Here is a 17796-nt window from a genome sequence, read left to right on the forward strand (position 1 = left end):
GAAGCAGGCTCATAGCGGAGGAGCCTGATGTGGGGCTCGATCCCATAACGCTGGGATCATGCCCTGAGCCAAAGGCAGATGCTTAACCACTGTGCCACCCAGGCGCCCCTCCCCCCCCCTTTTTAAAGAAGAAAAACACTGATCAACTGGCCTGAAAAGGCATATTAGGGAGCATCAATAGTAATTTTGGTTAGTAGGTAATAAATACTGTAGCTGCCCCTGAAATAACAGATTCTGGTTTGCAGGGTATCTAGACAATACACTACTGAGTGGACCGCTATGCTGCGAGGTTGTTGTGAATCCTTATAGAAGGGGCAGCGGAGTGTTAGGGAGACTAGAATAGCCTCAGAGTAGGGGAGCTGCCACCTGACCTCAGGCCATTGTACTTTTCGACTCACTGTGGCAGTTGAGAGCATGGACGGACTCTAAGGCGGACCAGGTTTCAGATTTCTATTTTGTTGCTTATGTAGCTTTGGTGACCTTGGGCAGGTCATTTTACCTTGCTGTACTTCCATTTGTTTAAACAGATCATAAAAGTCTCCACACTTCATAGGGTTAATGAAAGGATAAAGGTGAATGCACGTAATTACGCAAAAATAGATTTTGGGTATTGTGATCTTGTCCCTTTGCTTTATTTCTTGAGAAAGGAAAAACAGGTAGGAAGGAGAACCATCTAAAAATGGACCGTTTTGCTGATCAGTTTGTAATTAAGACTTCAGAACTGGGTGTCCTCCCCTGACACCTAGAACATGGAAACTATTCATATTCTTAGCAACAGAGTTTCCAGCTCTTGCTGGGCCTCTCTCCAAGCAGCCTGGGCTGGGTTGCAGGCTGCAGTGATCTCCCTGAAGTGGCAGAGTCACACTGAATGACACAAACATTTCATCAAGAAGGTCTCTCATGTTCATCCCTTTTGGATGGCAATAAGGGCTCAGCTAAGATCTGCTCATGTGGTCACAGGCTCAGCTCGGACCTTCTAACCTCCAAGGAGGCCTGGGTATCAGGTCAGTTGGGACGGCCAGGCCTGCATCTGCCCAGATGACAGGTGAATGATCCAGGACTCAAGGGGGCTTGAATGTCATCAGTCTGGCTGCACTGTGGCAATCATCTGACTCAGTGACCCAGCATGGAGCAGCACAAGAACCCAGGAAAAAGAAAATAAAAACCCAACCAACACCCCTTGTGAGTAAATTCCCTCCTACTTCTGAGCCTAAAACCCACAGAGCCACGACCTCCCTGGTTGGACCACTGACAGAAATGTACGAGAGAGCTAAGAATGGGGGAAACAACAATAAACCAATTAAAAAGAATCACGGACTTGAGGGGCACCGTTAGACTCATTTGCTTTACTCCATTCATCGTGAATATTTTGCTAAGGCTCCTTAAAAAGTTTTCCGCCCCCAACATAGTTTTTCAAATGGAAAGCAAGTGGCCCAAACACGTGGTTTCAAGTTTTAGTGAACGCGAGACCAAAGACTGATTAGGTCATCCCGTGGAAGGGAGTCATGGGCAAGAAGCACTGAGGTGCTCTGAACTTGTCTGGTTTTGTAGCCTAAACCACGACTGCCTTGGGGTCACTGAGAGTTCCACTCAAGCAGGACAAGGAGGAGGACAGTGAGAACCCAAGGTACAGAAGGTTTTTAAAGCAAGCCATGTGTTTTTCGGCTTGCTTACTGCTGAATTCTCTCTTGCTAATGTTACTGCCAGAGCCCTTGCTGCCTGCAGTGTGCTCCCGTTTACCCGTGGAGGGGCTCCCATGAGGTACTATGGCCACTGCTGGCTGTCACAGCCAATCTCAGGGACATCCTAATGGGATCCATGTAAGGACTTGAAGTATATCTGGAGAGTAGGGAGTTGACAAGTCTATTTTCTGCTTTCCTCAAAATTTCCAGGGTCCTAAGAAGTTATTTTGTGGGGAGGATAGGAAACTACCTCAAGACAACCTGAAAAAAACAATTCAACCAAGACTCTGGTAACCTACAGAGACTTACCCGTACGACGTAGTTAAATCTTCTGGAATCCAGAATGGCAGTTGAGAAGTCCAGCCTGTTGAAAGCTTCCCCCAAAGTGCAATATCCATGGCGCTGAACATGAAAACAGGAGGTGCAGAGGTCATTCTCCAGAACAATCCTCCTGGACTCTACTGACAGGCTGGATGCCTGTCTCGGGTGACCTATGGCCACCTGTGGCTTTCCTGTGCCATGAGCAGCTCTTTCTGGGAACCCCCTGTGAGCCACAACGATGGGCAGTGTAGCCAGAGGCTGCTTTAGTCAGTGGCTCACGTGTTAAACACCCCTCTTCATGACTTGTACCATCTGAGCCCTTGCACAAACTCAAATGGGGAAATCATAAGTAGCTGCTTATCAAGAGAAGGTCAGGAGTTGGATGGATGACGGGTGACATGATGATAGCTGGTCACTGTAATGTCTCCTGGGAGGGGAATTCACTTCCTAGTGTCAGCTCTGCCTGCTACCTTGCCTCATATCTTTAGTGCTTTTTCTCATTGTGATCATCAGAAGCATTTTTGAGGCTTCAGGAGGAAGCAAAAAGAAGTTTTGATCTTTCACCTGTGAACACGCAAGGAACTGGGAGCAGAGAGCCCTGACTCCGTCCCAGCTCTGCTCCAAGTATCTGGATGGTTGCGGGTATGCCCCCGACACCCCCCCTCCCCCCCCACAGGGCCTCAAACCACACAAGGATGTATATATTCACAAAGGCCCCTGACAGTGATAGAAATTCTATCATTCTGCCATACTGTGTTGTATCCTAGGTATCTGAGCAGAGAGGTCTGAGCTTAGAGAAAGTGTACACGAAAGGGTCTTACAAAGTGCCACGCAAATATACTTATTACAGTGTCTTGTCCCCTGGGCAGGCGCTAAAACTTCCTCCATGTTTAGTGATTAGTCCTTCCAGGGCTAAAACTTAACAAAATTGGAGCCTGAAGAGATCTCAGAAAAAAAGAGATGCACGTTCTGGGGGAAAGGCCAGGGCTTTATAACAACACATTTGAGATGGGTATATTAATCTTTATAAAGCACTTTACATAATCTCACTGAATGACTGGGGAGTCCACCTAGAGACTTTGGCTTCTCACTCTCTCTGTAGCCCTAAACTCTGATGGTTGGGTGGGTGGCAGCCCACTAGCCACCACCACTCACACCCAAGAAGACAGTCATGATTTGAAGTAAGGATCTTGCCCCGTTTCCCTCCCTACACTGTTGGGAGAGGCGTAAAGCTAAGCATATTCTTCAACAAACGTATGGATGCTCACCTCTTTAGTACTTCCTTTGTGAACATAGATCCATTTTTCTTGGTGGAAATCTACAGAAGCAAAAAAATAAAAAAAAATAAAAATAAAAACAAAACCCCCCACAGCTTTAAAATTTGCAGCATGCCCCAAATTTTAAACTTGTTTCTTTTTCATGTATTTCAAAGCATCGAGTATTCTGACAAAAATGACAAAGACTACTGACAACCTAAGAGATGTGAATGCCTGATTTCTGCTGTGTATATACCGGCCTTATAGCTCACTGGGTCTGAAGCACTCCACATCTTTGATCAGCAGATTTAGCAGACCAAAGCTCCAAATTGGGGGAAAAAAAATAAAATAAAATACCCAAGTACAAGCTTGTTTTAAATGTCAAGCCTACAACCTATACAAGGCCATAAAAAGTAGAAATAAAGCAGATAACATGAAGAAATAATGTTGTACAGGTGGATTGAACTAAAGATCTGTAATTACCCCTTATTAATCGAACTTTATCCTCTTACATACAGCATCTAGAAATGTAATGGTATTTATACAAGGAAAGAGAGAGAAACAAATCTATTTCCAAAGCCTCAAAGCCCAGTGCCAAATAGAAAGACATGTTGGAACTGATTCAGCTGACCATATCGCTGTATAATAACTAAATTAACTACGTCAGATGTGACAAGCAGGAGAAAAACAACCCAACTACCAACTGACTTATAAACAAGACTATAAAGGACACATTAATCTTGCTTGTAAAATGCACAGCCAGTTTTCTGAGTGCAAAGATCCCAGTAACCTCTGTCAATGACACAGTCAACATTAGACATTCGGGTCTGATTTTTCTCCCCCCCCACCGCCCCTCAAGAACCCATCCTAACGATCTTCAAACAGCTTTCGTCCAAGTTCAAAACAAATGGCTTACACTGAGTTTTGGTTTTGCTATTCAGCATGTCCTTCTTTCTCTTCTTGGCGGCAACATCATAGTTCAGGCTGTTGAAAAGATTCTCCTTATTGTATACTTCCTTGTTGCAGTAACTAGGAATAACAGAAGAGGGGATGAGCCATCACAGCCATACTTTAGTAAGAGCTGTTCCTATAAATAACTTACTGGGTTATAAAACACAAACATACATCTTCTCAAACAAAACAATAAACCCCCCTGAAAAGAAGTCTGTCCAGGCACAGACCTCCCTCTTCGGAGATGAAATATTCGCCCATCTCTGTGGAAGGCAGGGATGGGGGCCTCTGCCTCTTTTGAATTTCCAACAGTGCCTGCCATTGTGTTGGACACACAGCCCTGCACCCTTTAACCAAGGGCAATGCCGGGCGCTACAATATTACTTTAAGCAAAAATGATGACTGCAGGGGGGAGGGAGAGGGAGACTACTGGTATCACTGTAGGCCACAATGCCTTCATTTTGCCAAAGCACCCACCCTAAGCTGCTCTCTCAAAAAAACAGCTTTATGGAGATATAATTCACATACCATACAATTCACCCATTTAAATTGTAGTCAAGCTGCTTTTAACGAGCATGCTTCCATCATGCCTTTGAAACATGATCACATTTCCCAAATTGGACTTACACTCTCCATTTTTAGGAGATGTTTAGTGTACAATCCTAATTGTTTAGGTTTTAGGTAATTCCGTGACGAACAGTAGGCATCATGCTGCAGGGTGAAGACCTCAGGTCCTAAATGAAACCAGCTGAATTCACAGTTCATAAATTTATAAGGGCTGAAAAGACAGAACTGCCCCAATCCCAGGTCACTGAAGGACACACAGGTTCAACTTGGGTCAGGTGCCTATTTCCGTCAGGAGGCTGAGTTCTAGGCTATTAGCCCGTGTAACTTTACAGTGAATCTCTGAAGAGTTTCTGTAGAAGGGATGCCAGAGAGATATTGAGATGGAGTGAGTAGATTCCCCAAACCCCATGGGTATGGGTGCTCAAGGGAGGATTTCTAATGCCCACCGGTAAAACATAAATTAGGGGCTTTTTCTTCTATCACCAATATACCAGAGTCCTTTGATTTTCCGAGTTCCTCTGCTGAATTTAAAACGGGATTTGCTTTAGATCTTTTTCTGACATACATCTATTGGGTAAATGGAGGCACACCTGCGCTTTTCCATTCCATGGACATTATGTAAACAGTAAGAGAAAAGACAGTTTAAAACAATTTCCAGTATCCTGTTGCTACAATCATCTCTCAAGTAGCACTTCAGTAAGTATCTTGCTACATAAATACTTACATGTGACATCACCAACAATATACTCTGTGTTTCTGGACCCATAGGGAGGAGCTTGATGGATAATCCTTTGTTAATCTACCCTAGGAAGGCCATGTTTAGTACCATATACTGAGTTTCCTAATATCTATAGCCTTCTTTTCATTCGGGGGAAACAGGATATTTTTAGGTTTCACAGAGATTACTGCAGAAATGCCTGCTCTTAGAGACAGTTTCTTTAGCAAGCCAAGGGTGAATGTTTGGGGCCAGACTGTGTCACACAGGAGTGGGTGCTTGTCTCCCTGCAGGACTAGACCATACAGAAACACTGAGCAGCCAGTTACCTGCTCCCAGCTCAGCAGGAAAAGAAGGCAGAACAAAGGGAGAGCTGACCTCTAAGTCCTTAAAGCCAACAAGAAATTTCAATCAAAGTTGAAGAGAAGGGAAAAAGAGGGATGGTCATTTGATTGGTCCATGATATACCAAAGCTGAGAACAGCTTTAGAAGGCAAAGTTAGAACCTTTTGCGTGTAAAAAAGCCACATGAAGGCTTATTTTTAAAACACAACACACTTATGCACCATGAACAAAAACCGAGAGCCTAAATTCCACCTGTAGGGAACCATAAGATGAAGTGGTCTTATTCTCTTAAATCACAAGTTTGAGATTTTGCAGTTTTTGGAGCCTGGGCCATAGACTGTGGCCGTTCCCCAGAAATTTTAAATATTTATAGGGTATCTTACTCCCTTCTAATTGAGAATATTATTCAAAGGAATCTGAGCACCTGCCTTCCTTATATAAATGACAATAATCTGCTTTAAGCCCGAGTGACTCATTTCCAAAGTTAGTTTAGGAAGAATTTGACATCACTGATGGTGCTCTCCCACTGTCGAATGTAGAAAAGCTTCAACCAAAGACAAACCCTGCACTTTTCTCTTGGTTATTAGGTTTTGGACTCCAGAGGTAGGGCCTGGAAGGAAGGGCTAGGAGATTTTTTTGTGTTGCCTGCTTATAGGTTTTCTGTCAAGCAATAATTTGTTCAGTTAGAGGCTATTTTGAGAGTCCAATTATGTCCATTTCAAGGAAATGCAAAGCCAATGGAAAATTACAACTGAAAATTTTAACAAGAAAAGCCACCACCATTTAGGAACCATGACATTTAAATTTTTTTTTAAAAGCAAAACTATTTAAAGAGGCTATTTCATTAAATTCAACAATATAGCCACTAAAGTTGCTATTTTGTGGTCAGTTTTTACTAATCTTGATTTTTATAGGCACAGGCCTAGAATAAAAAAAAAAAAGACCTGTCCCAGCCCTATCCTATCAACACGCACATACCAAGATACTGAAAGACAACTTTAGAAAAGGTGGAAAGATTTCAAAATTAAGACCCTTTGAGCAGAGGAGATAAAAAAGGAGGGAAGGGGAAAAAAAGAGGCCTATTTCTCATCTTGTTTGCATTAACAGGCCATTTAAGAAAGCTGTGCTTGCCCCAAAGGGCTTCCTTGTAGATTAAGGCCAGTGAGATTTCTATGCTAATTTGCTCCCATACATACCCGAATGGTCAAACTCCCTTGGCTAGCACCCAGATTGCTCTGGTAAAACAAACAGCCCAATGTTTATAGTAATATATGAAGCTCATAGACCAGTGGCTTCCTGGTACACAGTAAGCACTCATAAAAATCTGAACTATTATTTTTTTCTCCTGTACTACTCATCCAGGGTACCAAGGTAAACTTCCTGCTTCCTGGTTTAGCCTTAGCTGTACTGGAAAGCAACACTGGAGTTTTCAGCTGCAGGATGGTAGACTTGAATAGTGGCCTGAGGCTCAAGTCCCTGAGATTACTCATCCTGGGGGAGGGGGCGGTGAGGCAGGGGGGGTTGTTGGTGAGAAGGGGCTCCTAGCTGGGGTGGTTTTAGTACGGTTCTGTTGGAGGGGGACAGGGCTCGGAACACAGAGACAATGGCCAGCAGAGTCCAGGGAATGTGTGCTGTGCAGACATGCTGTGGTCAACACTAAACACAGGTTGGAACGCACCAGATATGCTTCTTTCCTGACTCTCGTTCAGGCAGCTCACAGAATGGTACATGGAATTAGAGAAGTGTACCCTGCCCCTGTAGTCCTGTTTTATTACCCGTTCCTTTCCAAAGGGTCTGCCTTTTGTTTTCTCCTAACAGGAGAGGCATTCAGCTTCACCTGTGTAGGCAGGCTTTCAGCCCAAACCTTACATCACAGAGAAACATCACCAAGGCTAAAAACAGTGGGGATATTTGAGACTACAAACCTGGGTCTCAGAAGGCCAACTGCTTTTAAGAAGTTGGCAGACTTCTCATGCTAAGTAGGGAAGGGATTGTTTACAATTGGTGGAGGAAAAAAAAACACTCCACAAACAAACAGCCAGCTGCTTTGCTAGGAGCTACCAAATGATTCCGAAACTGACTCATCCAGGAGCCACAGGTGGTCCCTATATTGATGACAATTTGTGATTACTATGGCAGTGCCACAGCTCTGGCTCAGAAGGCAGGAAATGGAAGGAAAGAAAGGAGGCTCATTAAGGGGACAAAGGTGTGTGAAGCTACCTGATCCCAGCCGAGGTGAAACTTTTGTAAGTTAAAACCGTACTCAGGTCTCCCATACTACTGGGAGAGATGCATCACTATTTGCTTCTAAAGGGGAGTGATACCAGCTTATCTCCTGGAGCAGAGACGGAGTGAATATTTATAGGAACCAGAGGCTATTTTGAATCCTCTCCTGCTGAGCCCAAAGGTCTGCATCCTACTGAAGAGCATCCTACAATTCTATTTGGGTGAGCCACTGCAACACCATTCAGCAGATCATTGCTGCCCCTTCCCAGGAAGAATCTAAACTGTTGTACAGAAATAAAGTACCAAGCTATCAGATCATCATTCCATAGAAGAGGAAAGAAGGAACCTTCTAGTCTAGGGAGAATAATTTAGGCATAATTGGTAGCTTACATCCCTAAAAGGGAAGAGTCTAGTGACAGCCGTTGGTCTTTTTTATCTTGCTATAAGTAAATCATCTGATTTTCCATAAATAAGATTTCTTATTTGCTCCCCAAACTCCACAGGAACTGCCTCAAAGTATCTTAAATGTAAGAGTTACATATGCTCTCATCTCTCCTGAGAGACCCCCAGGATCAAATGCTTTTTGGTTATTTGTTTTTTCAGTGGAAGACTAAAGGAATATTAACGTTTTACAAATCACAAACAGCTGGGGGGGGCTCTGGAGGTCAAGTTATCAAAATAAACATACTTTCTTGATAGTTTTCTTAAAATTGAGGGCGAGGGGCTCAGGGAAAAAAAAAATCACTGGTAAATCTCAGCGGGAACCGGTCCAGTCACAGAACTCATCAGGGAAATCAATTTAAGGGCTCTGGTGCCAGTGGTTTCGACCGAAGGCTGCGAGAAAAGGCCCCCAAGGATGACTGGGCTGCCCTGAGCCCCTCCGGACCGACGTTCATTGCCCTTCTCACCTGTGCCAAATGGCGGGGATCTGGAAGTCCACTGTTGAGATCCGGGACTGACAGATTCCAGACCACTTAACTTATTAGACAACACTCGTGTGTTATTAACCAAGCAGAGCACCCGATCGAACGAGACTCGGATTTTCCACTAGGCTGACAGAGCTCAGGTGGGACCTTCCCTAAGCCAGGGGGGCTTTCTGCAGTTGATAGGCATCCCTTGAAATTATTTCGGCCAGGAAACTGACCGAAAGAGCCACTGAGGAAACAGGTGCAAACGCTTCGTCCTTTCAAAAGCATAAGGCTTGTAGGTTTCATTCCCGCCTCCCTCCCCTCCTCCGCAACTCTGCGGCGGCAAGTCTACCCCGGTTCCTCAAGTCCGCCCCGCAAGCGCCGGTGCCCCAGGAACCATATGGCCGCCCCTTCCCGGTTACTCATCCTCCCTGCCCACTCTGCGGCCGCCTGTGCGTGGGAAGAACCTGGAGGTGCTGGACCCATGCCCCATCGCGTCACCCGACTTGTGCCCACAGCGCCTGGGTTCTCCGAGGCCCCCCGCCCCAACGGTGAAATGCGCGCAGCCCACTCGTCCGCGCCCCCGCACAGGCAAACTGCGCGACTCGTGTCCTTAAGGCAGGGGGTCCCCTGAAGTTGCGTCCTTAAGTTTGAACGTTTGCGGACAAGATCCGCGTTTGTCGACAGATTCTCAGAGGGACCGGGGTTCTGTAAAGAGTTGTGCCCACTTGAAGACGCTGACCTTGAACAATAAGAGAAACCAAATTCCCCGAATCCCGTGCTCTGGCGACCTCTGCAGAAACCCGGTCAACTCCCTCCCTCCACCATTCCACCTTCCACCTCCACCCCCCAGCCTGGGGCTCCCTCCTCACCGTTTCAGGCCTACTTGCCCCCCGATTCACCCGCCCCGTGCCCCCGAAACCAGTCCAGGTCTGTTTTGCGGGGCTGAAAGTTGGTGGCGGATCCACTCACCTGCTGAGGTCGCTTACGAAGCTGCCGCTCTTCTCATCTAGGAAGCGCTTCCAGCCGTCGGCCGTCTTCACCCAGCTCTGCCCAGGGGACCGCCAGTCCTGCCCGAGGAATGGCATGGCACCGGGGGCGACGCGACGGGATCCACGGACTGATGGATCGGACCGCCTGGGCGGCCTCGGGGAAGTGCCGCCCCGGGCGGGTGCTCGGGGTGCAGGGGCCGGGGAGGGGACGGCTGCAGGGAAGCGGCGTGGAGGGCTGAGGGCTCGGGGCTGAGGAGCCGAGTGTCCGTGCTCGCAGAGTGCGCGGCGCTGAGGAGGGTCGCAGGGCGCGCGGGGCTGGCCGGAGTGCTGCGCCGCGGTCGCCGCCGCAGTATTTATCCCGGGCCGCTGGCTCCAGCCCTTTGTTGCCGGAAGAGCCGCCTGCTCTTAGCCCGGCCCCCCCGCCGGAGCCCACGTGGCTTTGTTTATGGCTCGGCTTGTTTTCCGAGGCGCCCGCGGCTCCCGCTCCTCTGGCTGTTGCACAACCACGCGCGGGTGGAAACTTGAAGACGTGCTGCCAGGCCGGGGCTCCCGCCGCCCCTCAGTCCTTGGCCCCCCAGCGCCCACTCCCCGCCCCCAGGGCGCAGCTACCGCCCGGGGGAGAGCAGGGCCCGGCGCTCAGGAAGCCGCGCCCCGTCCCGCGGCTCCCGGGCTGGCGAGGTGCTGGAAGGAGGCCCGAGCGGCGTCTGGGTCATTCCTGGGCGGGGGTGGGGAGGAGGGATACCCCCCTCCCAGCCCCGAGCTGTCACATCGAGTCCCGCAATCACAACAGCCCTTGGGGAACGGGGGGCGGGGAAGCACAGCGCCGCCCGGAGCAGGGCTGGGGGAGGAGGACCACGGCCTCCTGGCTTCTCTCCCCGCCTCAGCCCGGCTCTGGGGCGGAAGAGGGCCACCCCTGCGAGGCGGCGGTGGGGAGAGGAGGGCAGCCCCCACCCCACCCAGTCCCCGAACTGTTGTTAACAGGTCTGCTGCCAGGCCCGAGTCCGAGGGTGGCAGCGGAAGGAGAAGGACTGGGAGGCCGGGCGGCATCTGATGCCCGCGGGGTGGGAGTGGAGAGCAGGGACAGCCCCCCACCCTGCGCGCAGCGCCCACATCTGGGGCGCCGGGCCGGCACAGAGCTGCCGCGAGCACGTTAGAGGTGCCCGAGCCTCGCTTCAGCGCCAGGGCTGGCTGGGCTTTTGTTTTGAGGAACCGCTATACTCTCCCCTTCTTCCCGTCGTTGGGCATCCTCGGGGCTGTTAATTCCTCTCCGGGAAATACCAGGCCAGGAGTTTGTGTTTTAGCTTTGGCTAACGTTAAGGGAGAGCGACGCAGAATGCCCCTCCGCCCAGCCGACCCGGACTAGAGGAAGTGAGGCGAGCAGGCCCTGCCCGGGCGCAGGTGCCTAGACCCTCACAGACTAGCTCCTTAAGCTAATCCTCTTAAACTGGTGCTAGAGGCCAGTGCGGGAGCTGCACAGCTTTCCAGATGCCGGCACAGAAGGCCCCAGAGAAGAGTTAAGCCGGTGATTTACCCAGGATGGCAAGGCTAGCTTCTTCACAGTCCTTAGTTCAATCTGAAATTACCCTGTTGGTTTTACTTTTGGATTGTTTGTAACAATCCATCCCTCTTTGCTGAATGTAAACCCTTTGAGAGCTAGTCGGTCTTGTGCAAGGGGCATCCCAGCACCTTGCCAGGCCAAAAGAAGACCTTCAATCAGTGTTTGTTGTGTGAGTAAGTGAATGGGAGGCAGTGGGAGGCTGCTGGCATCAAGGTAGCTTCTTGCCCTTCCTGACTTCTAGCTGGGATACTTCACGGTCTGATCTATTGGGCGATTAGATTGCACGAAGCAGTTGCTGCAAGTTAAAATTGCTTGCTCAAGAATTAGTTTCAGACTCGATGCCTCCACATTCCTTCCTCTGCAGCCATCTGCAAGGGTCTTCTGTTCCACAGACGCTGCAATATTTAAGGCTTAGAGTAGGGCAAAATAATTGTGTGTGCCTTGGGAGGGTGCATGTTAGAGGGGGAAGGAGATGTTTTTAATAAAGTCTGTTTTCAAGTAGCCCGAGTGTTCTGATTCAGGTTTCCCACCATAAATAATTTATTAGTGTGGTAATAGTAAAAATAGCTTATAAAACACTGCAGAAGGTCTAAAACAAATGATAAACACTATGATCATGCTAACAGATGGGACAATGTTGGGTCTGGCCTTTGTTGGAGAGAATTGATATCTGCAAGGGTGCGTAATTAAAGGATGTGACTATTACAGATGCTTGTTAGTTACATGTCCGTAAGCTACATATCTCTAGAAACCACAGAAGGCAGGAGATTTGAATTCTAATTCTGTTAGCTTCAAGCTGCTGTCTGACCCGGATGAATGACTTAAATTCTAGAGGCTCAGTTTTTTGAGCTATCAAGGGAAAAAAACAGAGCCTCTAAAGCTTCCCTTTCAGGATTATTTAGAGAGTGTTGTAAATGGGATTATTGGTACTAGTTCTTTCCTCCTCCTCACATGACCCATGGCCTCCTAGTGATATGTACTTCTCTGATTCTTTTTTTTTTTTTTAAGATTATTTATTTATTTGAGAGAGAGTGAACACACAGGGGGAGGAGCAGAGAAGGAGGAAGCAGACTTCCCTGCTGAGCAGGGAGCCCAACATAGGGCTTCATCCCAGGACCCCAGGATCATGACCTGAGCTGAAGGCAGATGCTCAACCCACTGAGCCCCCCAGCCACCCCTATGTATACTTCTTTGATTCTAGACATTGGACTTGGCCATGTGACTTGCTTTGGTCAGTAGGGTGCTGGTAGATGTCATATGAGCAGAAGATATGGTGTGTGTGCTTGTCTGGATGGTCTTGCCCTCTTGTGTTTCTGTGAATGCAATGACAGGAATATCCCTGGGTAGCCACTGCTCCAAACTTGGTCCTGGGATAGGACATGTGGAGCAGACACCCCAGTTGCCCCACAGATATAGTAGCAAGAAATCAGTGTTTATTGTTGAATGCCACTAAGACTGTAGTGGTCTTTTGTTACACAGCCAGCAGCTACAAAGAGTTGAGCGGCTGAAAGTTTGTTGATTTTAACTTCCAAAATTCAAGCATAAGTAGGAAATCACCTCTTTTTTTTCGGCTAAGAACTAATCTCAGGAAGCCGCAGTGTTTGTCTCTAGTCCCTCAGCTCTATCCTCCTTCTCAAAAAAAAAAAAAAAAAAAAAAAAAAAAAAAAAAGTTGTGGCTATCATATCTTAACCCAGCCTTCTGAAGTGTCAGTGACTGCTTCAGATTTCCCCCACCACTAAAAATTTCACTTGACACTTCTTCAAACACATGGTTTCTACTGGGAAGCCTTGGCATGCTGAGCCACTCAGGATAAAGAATGTGCTAGGCCATGTCTAGAACAGTTAACCTTCGTATCAAATACTGGCTTGACTTTGCAAAGTCTCTGTGAGTGGAGGCCTTATCATGACTGAGCATTGAGAACCACAAAAGCAAAGTGTCAGTGTCTTCACTTTGGACTGAAGATATAGAGACAGAAGGATGCTCCAAGACTTTCTCAAGACACAGACTGGGGAGGACCAGCATGGCCTCGTGGTTTGAGCAGGGCACAACATGCGAGCACCGTGGTGCTGAGTCCCTTTGCATGAACACTGAGCCACTGCCTCTCCTGAAGAGTTTCATGCCACAGAGTTGCCCGCCTGACATGCTGGGTATTTGATTTTTAAAAAATATGTGCGTTTCTCCCCTATGGGGCTGCGAACTCCTTGTGGGCAGGGCTGTGTCTTAGAGCTTTAGTCACCACGGTGCCCATGATGGTGCTTGCTACGTGACTCGCAACCAATAAATAACTCAAAAAATGTGGTTGGACTACTCTGGGATGCTGTTATTCCCATGTCTTTACCTGTTGACGTCTTCTTACTCCTCAGGATGTAGCAGGGTAGGGAGGAGGAACGGCCGGCAGCCCCGAATTCTCCCCTGCACAGCTGAGTCCTCCGTAAGTGGTGCCTTACCAGTTGGTGAGACAAATAGGGAAGGAGGTTAAAAGGTAGCATCTTAGAAAAACAATGTTTTGAGTGTTTAAATATTTGTTCCCCTCATGGCCTATGCTAGCCCTGCTAAAGGCCCTGTGTCAAGCACTTTACAAACGTAATCCTGTTTAATACTCCTCACAAAAGCCTGTGAGGTGGGTATTGTTATTCCCTATTTTATAGTCTGGGAAGCCGAGGCTCTGAAAGTTAGGTAGCCTGTCCACGATCAGCCAGCTAGCATGTGGTGAAACCCAAGCTGCTACCCAGGTCTGTCTCCAACCCTAACTGGAGCCAGATTGGGTTCAACTTATAATTTCCCACTTAAATAGCTGTGTGACCTTGGGCAAGTTACCTAACCTCTCTGTGTCACCATTTCCTCATTTGTGAAATGGGAATAATGGTAGTATCCACCTCAAAGGATGTTGCGAGGATTTACTGAAGTGATACATAGAGAGGATCTATAAAGGGGCCAGCACCAACGGTAATGAATATTCTTACCTTTAGGCAAAATTTGTGCCTCCATCTTTTACTTGCTTATGTTCACATCTACCCACCAGATTTTAAGTTTTGAGGGCATGGAGCATAGCTCACTCAGCTAATTTCCAAATATGGGAAAAACAGCTTACGTTGGAGCGATATACAATGAAACGATAGCTTGCATATTATTAGTTGCTATTTATCGCACTTGAACTATGGAAACAGGCCTTATTCTGTTTTCCAAAGGTAAACCCAACATAATTTAGCCTGCCCACTGCCTCACAAGACTGTTTAGAGAATTTGTTTGTAGAGAGGATTGAAAACTTGATAAATATGAACTGCTCTGTTGTTTCTAACCCAAAAGACCTTCGTTTATAGTTTTGGCTGAGGGACTGACTACTTCTTACTAAAATGATATTTAGCAATGGTATTTTGTTTGTTCATAGTTTCTCCTTCTGAAAGGATATATTTTTTTAAATACTTATCAGCAGTAGTTGTAAGTTAAAAATAACTTTAGCTTGTTGGGTGGGGCAGGGCTGGGATCAACCAAATCTGTTGGTTCACCCTGTCCCAGTTAGAGCGAATTTTATGAAGGAGGAGCCAGAGAACTCAGGGTATTAAATTCAACCTGTTGGTGTTGTCACAGGACTGTGTGTTTCATGCCACAACAATTTGCATATGACCTTACACCCTGTCTGTCTAGGGTGGGGCATCCTTGAAACAGTGTGAAATACGTCTGTTAGGTGTGTTTGAGTAGGAACTGTTGGCTGCGTGTTATTTTTGGGTCTCTGGCTGCCATGAGTCCTGCCAACTAAATTAAAGTCGGTCAGACACATGTCACTGAAAATATTCTCATTACTTTAATGAGAATCATTTGGCATTCCTCAAATGTGGGCCTGGTTCTGTTTTTGAGAGAGGGTCAAGGGCATTTTGCTATAATCCTCCTTCTTTCATAGCCTAGTTGTTCAATTTTAATGAAAATTCTTTTTTTTTCTTTCAATAAGTAATAAATAGGATTTGGAGGCAAGGCTGCTAACTTTTGTACAATATAGAGAAATGAATGAAGCCACAACATTTGACATGAATAGCCCAGACTTCCAGTGTCTTTTTATAAAAACACATTTTAGAATGAGGATGTTAAATTTGTTATGGATGTCAAGCTTTAAATACAATATCAGTGACTGAAATTGGTTAAAACCATCCTATCTATAACCTTTCAAATGGTATCTTGACTAGTTGAATAGCACATTTTAGTTCTGAGATTTCTCATATACAAAAATAGCTTGGACTGAAATTCATCTAGACATTGTGTCTTGCGGGTTACTTACTTATTATCACCAATGTTTATATAACTTTGCAAGGTAAGTATTTTTGTCACCATTTTATAGATGAAGAGACTAAGGCTCAGATATGTTAAACATTTATTCACAAGTCTGCCTAAAAATCGGAACAAACTTTTAGAGAGGTTACCTAATCCAGTTCCCTCCTTCTACCCTTGAGAAGGGTAAATCTCAAGGAAGAGAGACTCACTTGAACACAGAGCTAGTTAGTAGCAGGCCTGGGAATTAGGCGCCATGAGACCAAACCAACAGGGTTGGAATGTTCCATTAATCTTGCTGGACTGACCAATGTCCCTGAGAAATGTAAATTTTGAAGTAAAATTCAAATCTTCTGATTTACACACTCCAGTAATCAGGTTTTTATTAGGACTTGTCATCAGTGTGTTTGTTCCAGAGGATATGAGAAAAACAACTTGATCCCCTAAAGAGGCTACTCCTCAAAGTCAACCAGGATCCTAGAGAAACAGCAGAGTTGAAAAATCAGGCACCTTGTAGGTCCTTACCTGACCATCAGATTGAATGCGGGTCTGCTGCTCGTTACATTTTGACAGATTGTCGTAACCGCTGCCTGTTCTGACTCGTCAACCCTGGTGATTGGAGAAGTGGTTCGTGAGTCATATGGAGTGTGTTTCCTCATATGAGTTAATTACTGAATTGTCAAATCCTGGAAAAGTCACTTAACCTGTTTAGTGTTCAGTTTTCCATTGATAGACACACCTGCTGTAAAGATGGTTGTATGATTCTCTGGTCATCAGTGAAGGGCGATCATTAACAACGATTACAAATTTTTTTCGGGAAATAGAAAAACCCAAGTCTCTCCTGTCTTTCTTGGGTGGCTGTCTGTCATACCCATCATTCTCCCACAGAAAGCAAAATCTGTAGATGTGTTCTGCTCACTACTGTATGCCTGGTGCCTGGCATGTTTCAAAGAATCAAAGTGCCAAGGAGGTCTCAGTGTATGTGAAACTGAATTTCTAAGTTGTAACCTAGAAATTGTGGTCCATGAATTGAAAACCATTTTACCGTTTGTCTCAGATGATTCAATAAAAATAAAAACAAAATGAGCCCATGAGGGTTTTTTTTTTTTTAACAACAGTACATTCATTTCAGGAAGAAGAATGTAATTTAAAAATAAGTACAGAATGTTCATCTTCTTTCCCATTCTGACTACGGCCTGAGAAATCCAGTCCCTTAAGGGACATAATATTTTCAACCAGGGTTTACTGTTGATAGTAATTTAAGAAATAATTTAGTCTTCTAAACATCTGCTTTGCTAAAAATGGTATTGTATAAAAGCTTTTGCTAAACGTCTTCAAACTGTGTATTTATTGAAGAGATGGGGCATAAGTTAGATTTTTTCTCTCCTCTGTCAACCAAGCAGAAGGAGTGGTTATCTTTAGTTCTGGTTTTGATCATCATACAGGCTGTAAAATTTATTGTAGAATATCATTCATTCGTTGTCTCAACAGGGATACTTCATGCCTTTGCTATGTTCCTGGTACTCTTCTAAAGCAACTTAGAACATTTACTCTCAGGGAGCATATAGGCTATAGGGAGAGAGAGACATACAAATATGTATTCCTTAAATTATGTGGCATGCGTAGTGAGAGGGATTTGCAAGGGGTTTGTTGGGACACCCATGAGGATAAATCATGTGACCCAACCTGGAACCGTCAGGTGAGGCTGCCAGGAGTTGCTCCTGAGCTGGGTCCTAAAGGATGAGTAGGAAGGGATGAAGCAAATGGAGAGAAAGATGAGAGTGGGACGGGCATCCAGGTAAAGGAGACAGCAGGAACAAGGACAGGAGGGGTGGAACAGCTGGGGTGCCTTGAAGGACAGAATGTGAGCAGATAGGAGAGCTGGGGATTGGGGGTAGGGGTGGGGGTAGGTTGCAGAGGGCTCTATGTGGTCTGGTAGAAAGCATGGGCTTTATCTGAAGGGGTGGGAGTTGAAGAGAGCTGTAAACGGGAATGACTCAGGTAGGTTGTGAGGT

General features: G+C 46.3%; 2 protein-coding genes across 2 annotated transcripts in view; one reads left to right on the forward strand and one right to left on the reverse strand.

The window, feature by feature from the left end:
- The window catches only part of FBXO32 (F-box protein 32), a 33103-nt gene extending 22578 nt beyond the window's left edge, over positions 1-10525 (reverse strand). The window contains exons 1-4 of the mRNA XM_002924323.4: positions 9943-10525; positions 4176-4288; positions 3272-3321; positions 1992-2084 (exon numbers count right to left, since the gene is read on the reverse strand). Of these exons, the coding sequence (XP_002924369.1) occupies positions 1992-2084; positions 3272-3321; positions 4176-4288; positions 9943-10058 (372 nt within the window). The 5' untranslated portion in view covers positions 10059-10525. The remainder of the gene's footprint in view (positions 1-1991; positions 2085-3271; positions 3322-4175; positions 4289-9942) is intronic.
- Positions 1-17796, forward strand: part of NTAQ1 (N-terminal glutamine amidase 1) — a 207853-nt gene that overhangs the window by 82529 nt on the left and 107528 nt on the right. The gene's annotated exons all lie outside the window — the stretch shown is intronic.

This window comes from Ailuropoda melanoleuca, chromosome 9 (genome assembly GCF_002007445.2).
Source record: "Ailuropoda melanoleuca isolate Jingjing chromosome 9, ASM200744v2, whole genome shotgun sequence".
Classification (NCBI taxonomy): domain Eukaryota; kingdom Metazoa; phylum Chordata; class Mammalia; order Carnivora; family Ursidae; genus Ailuropoda; species Ailuropoda melanoleuca.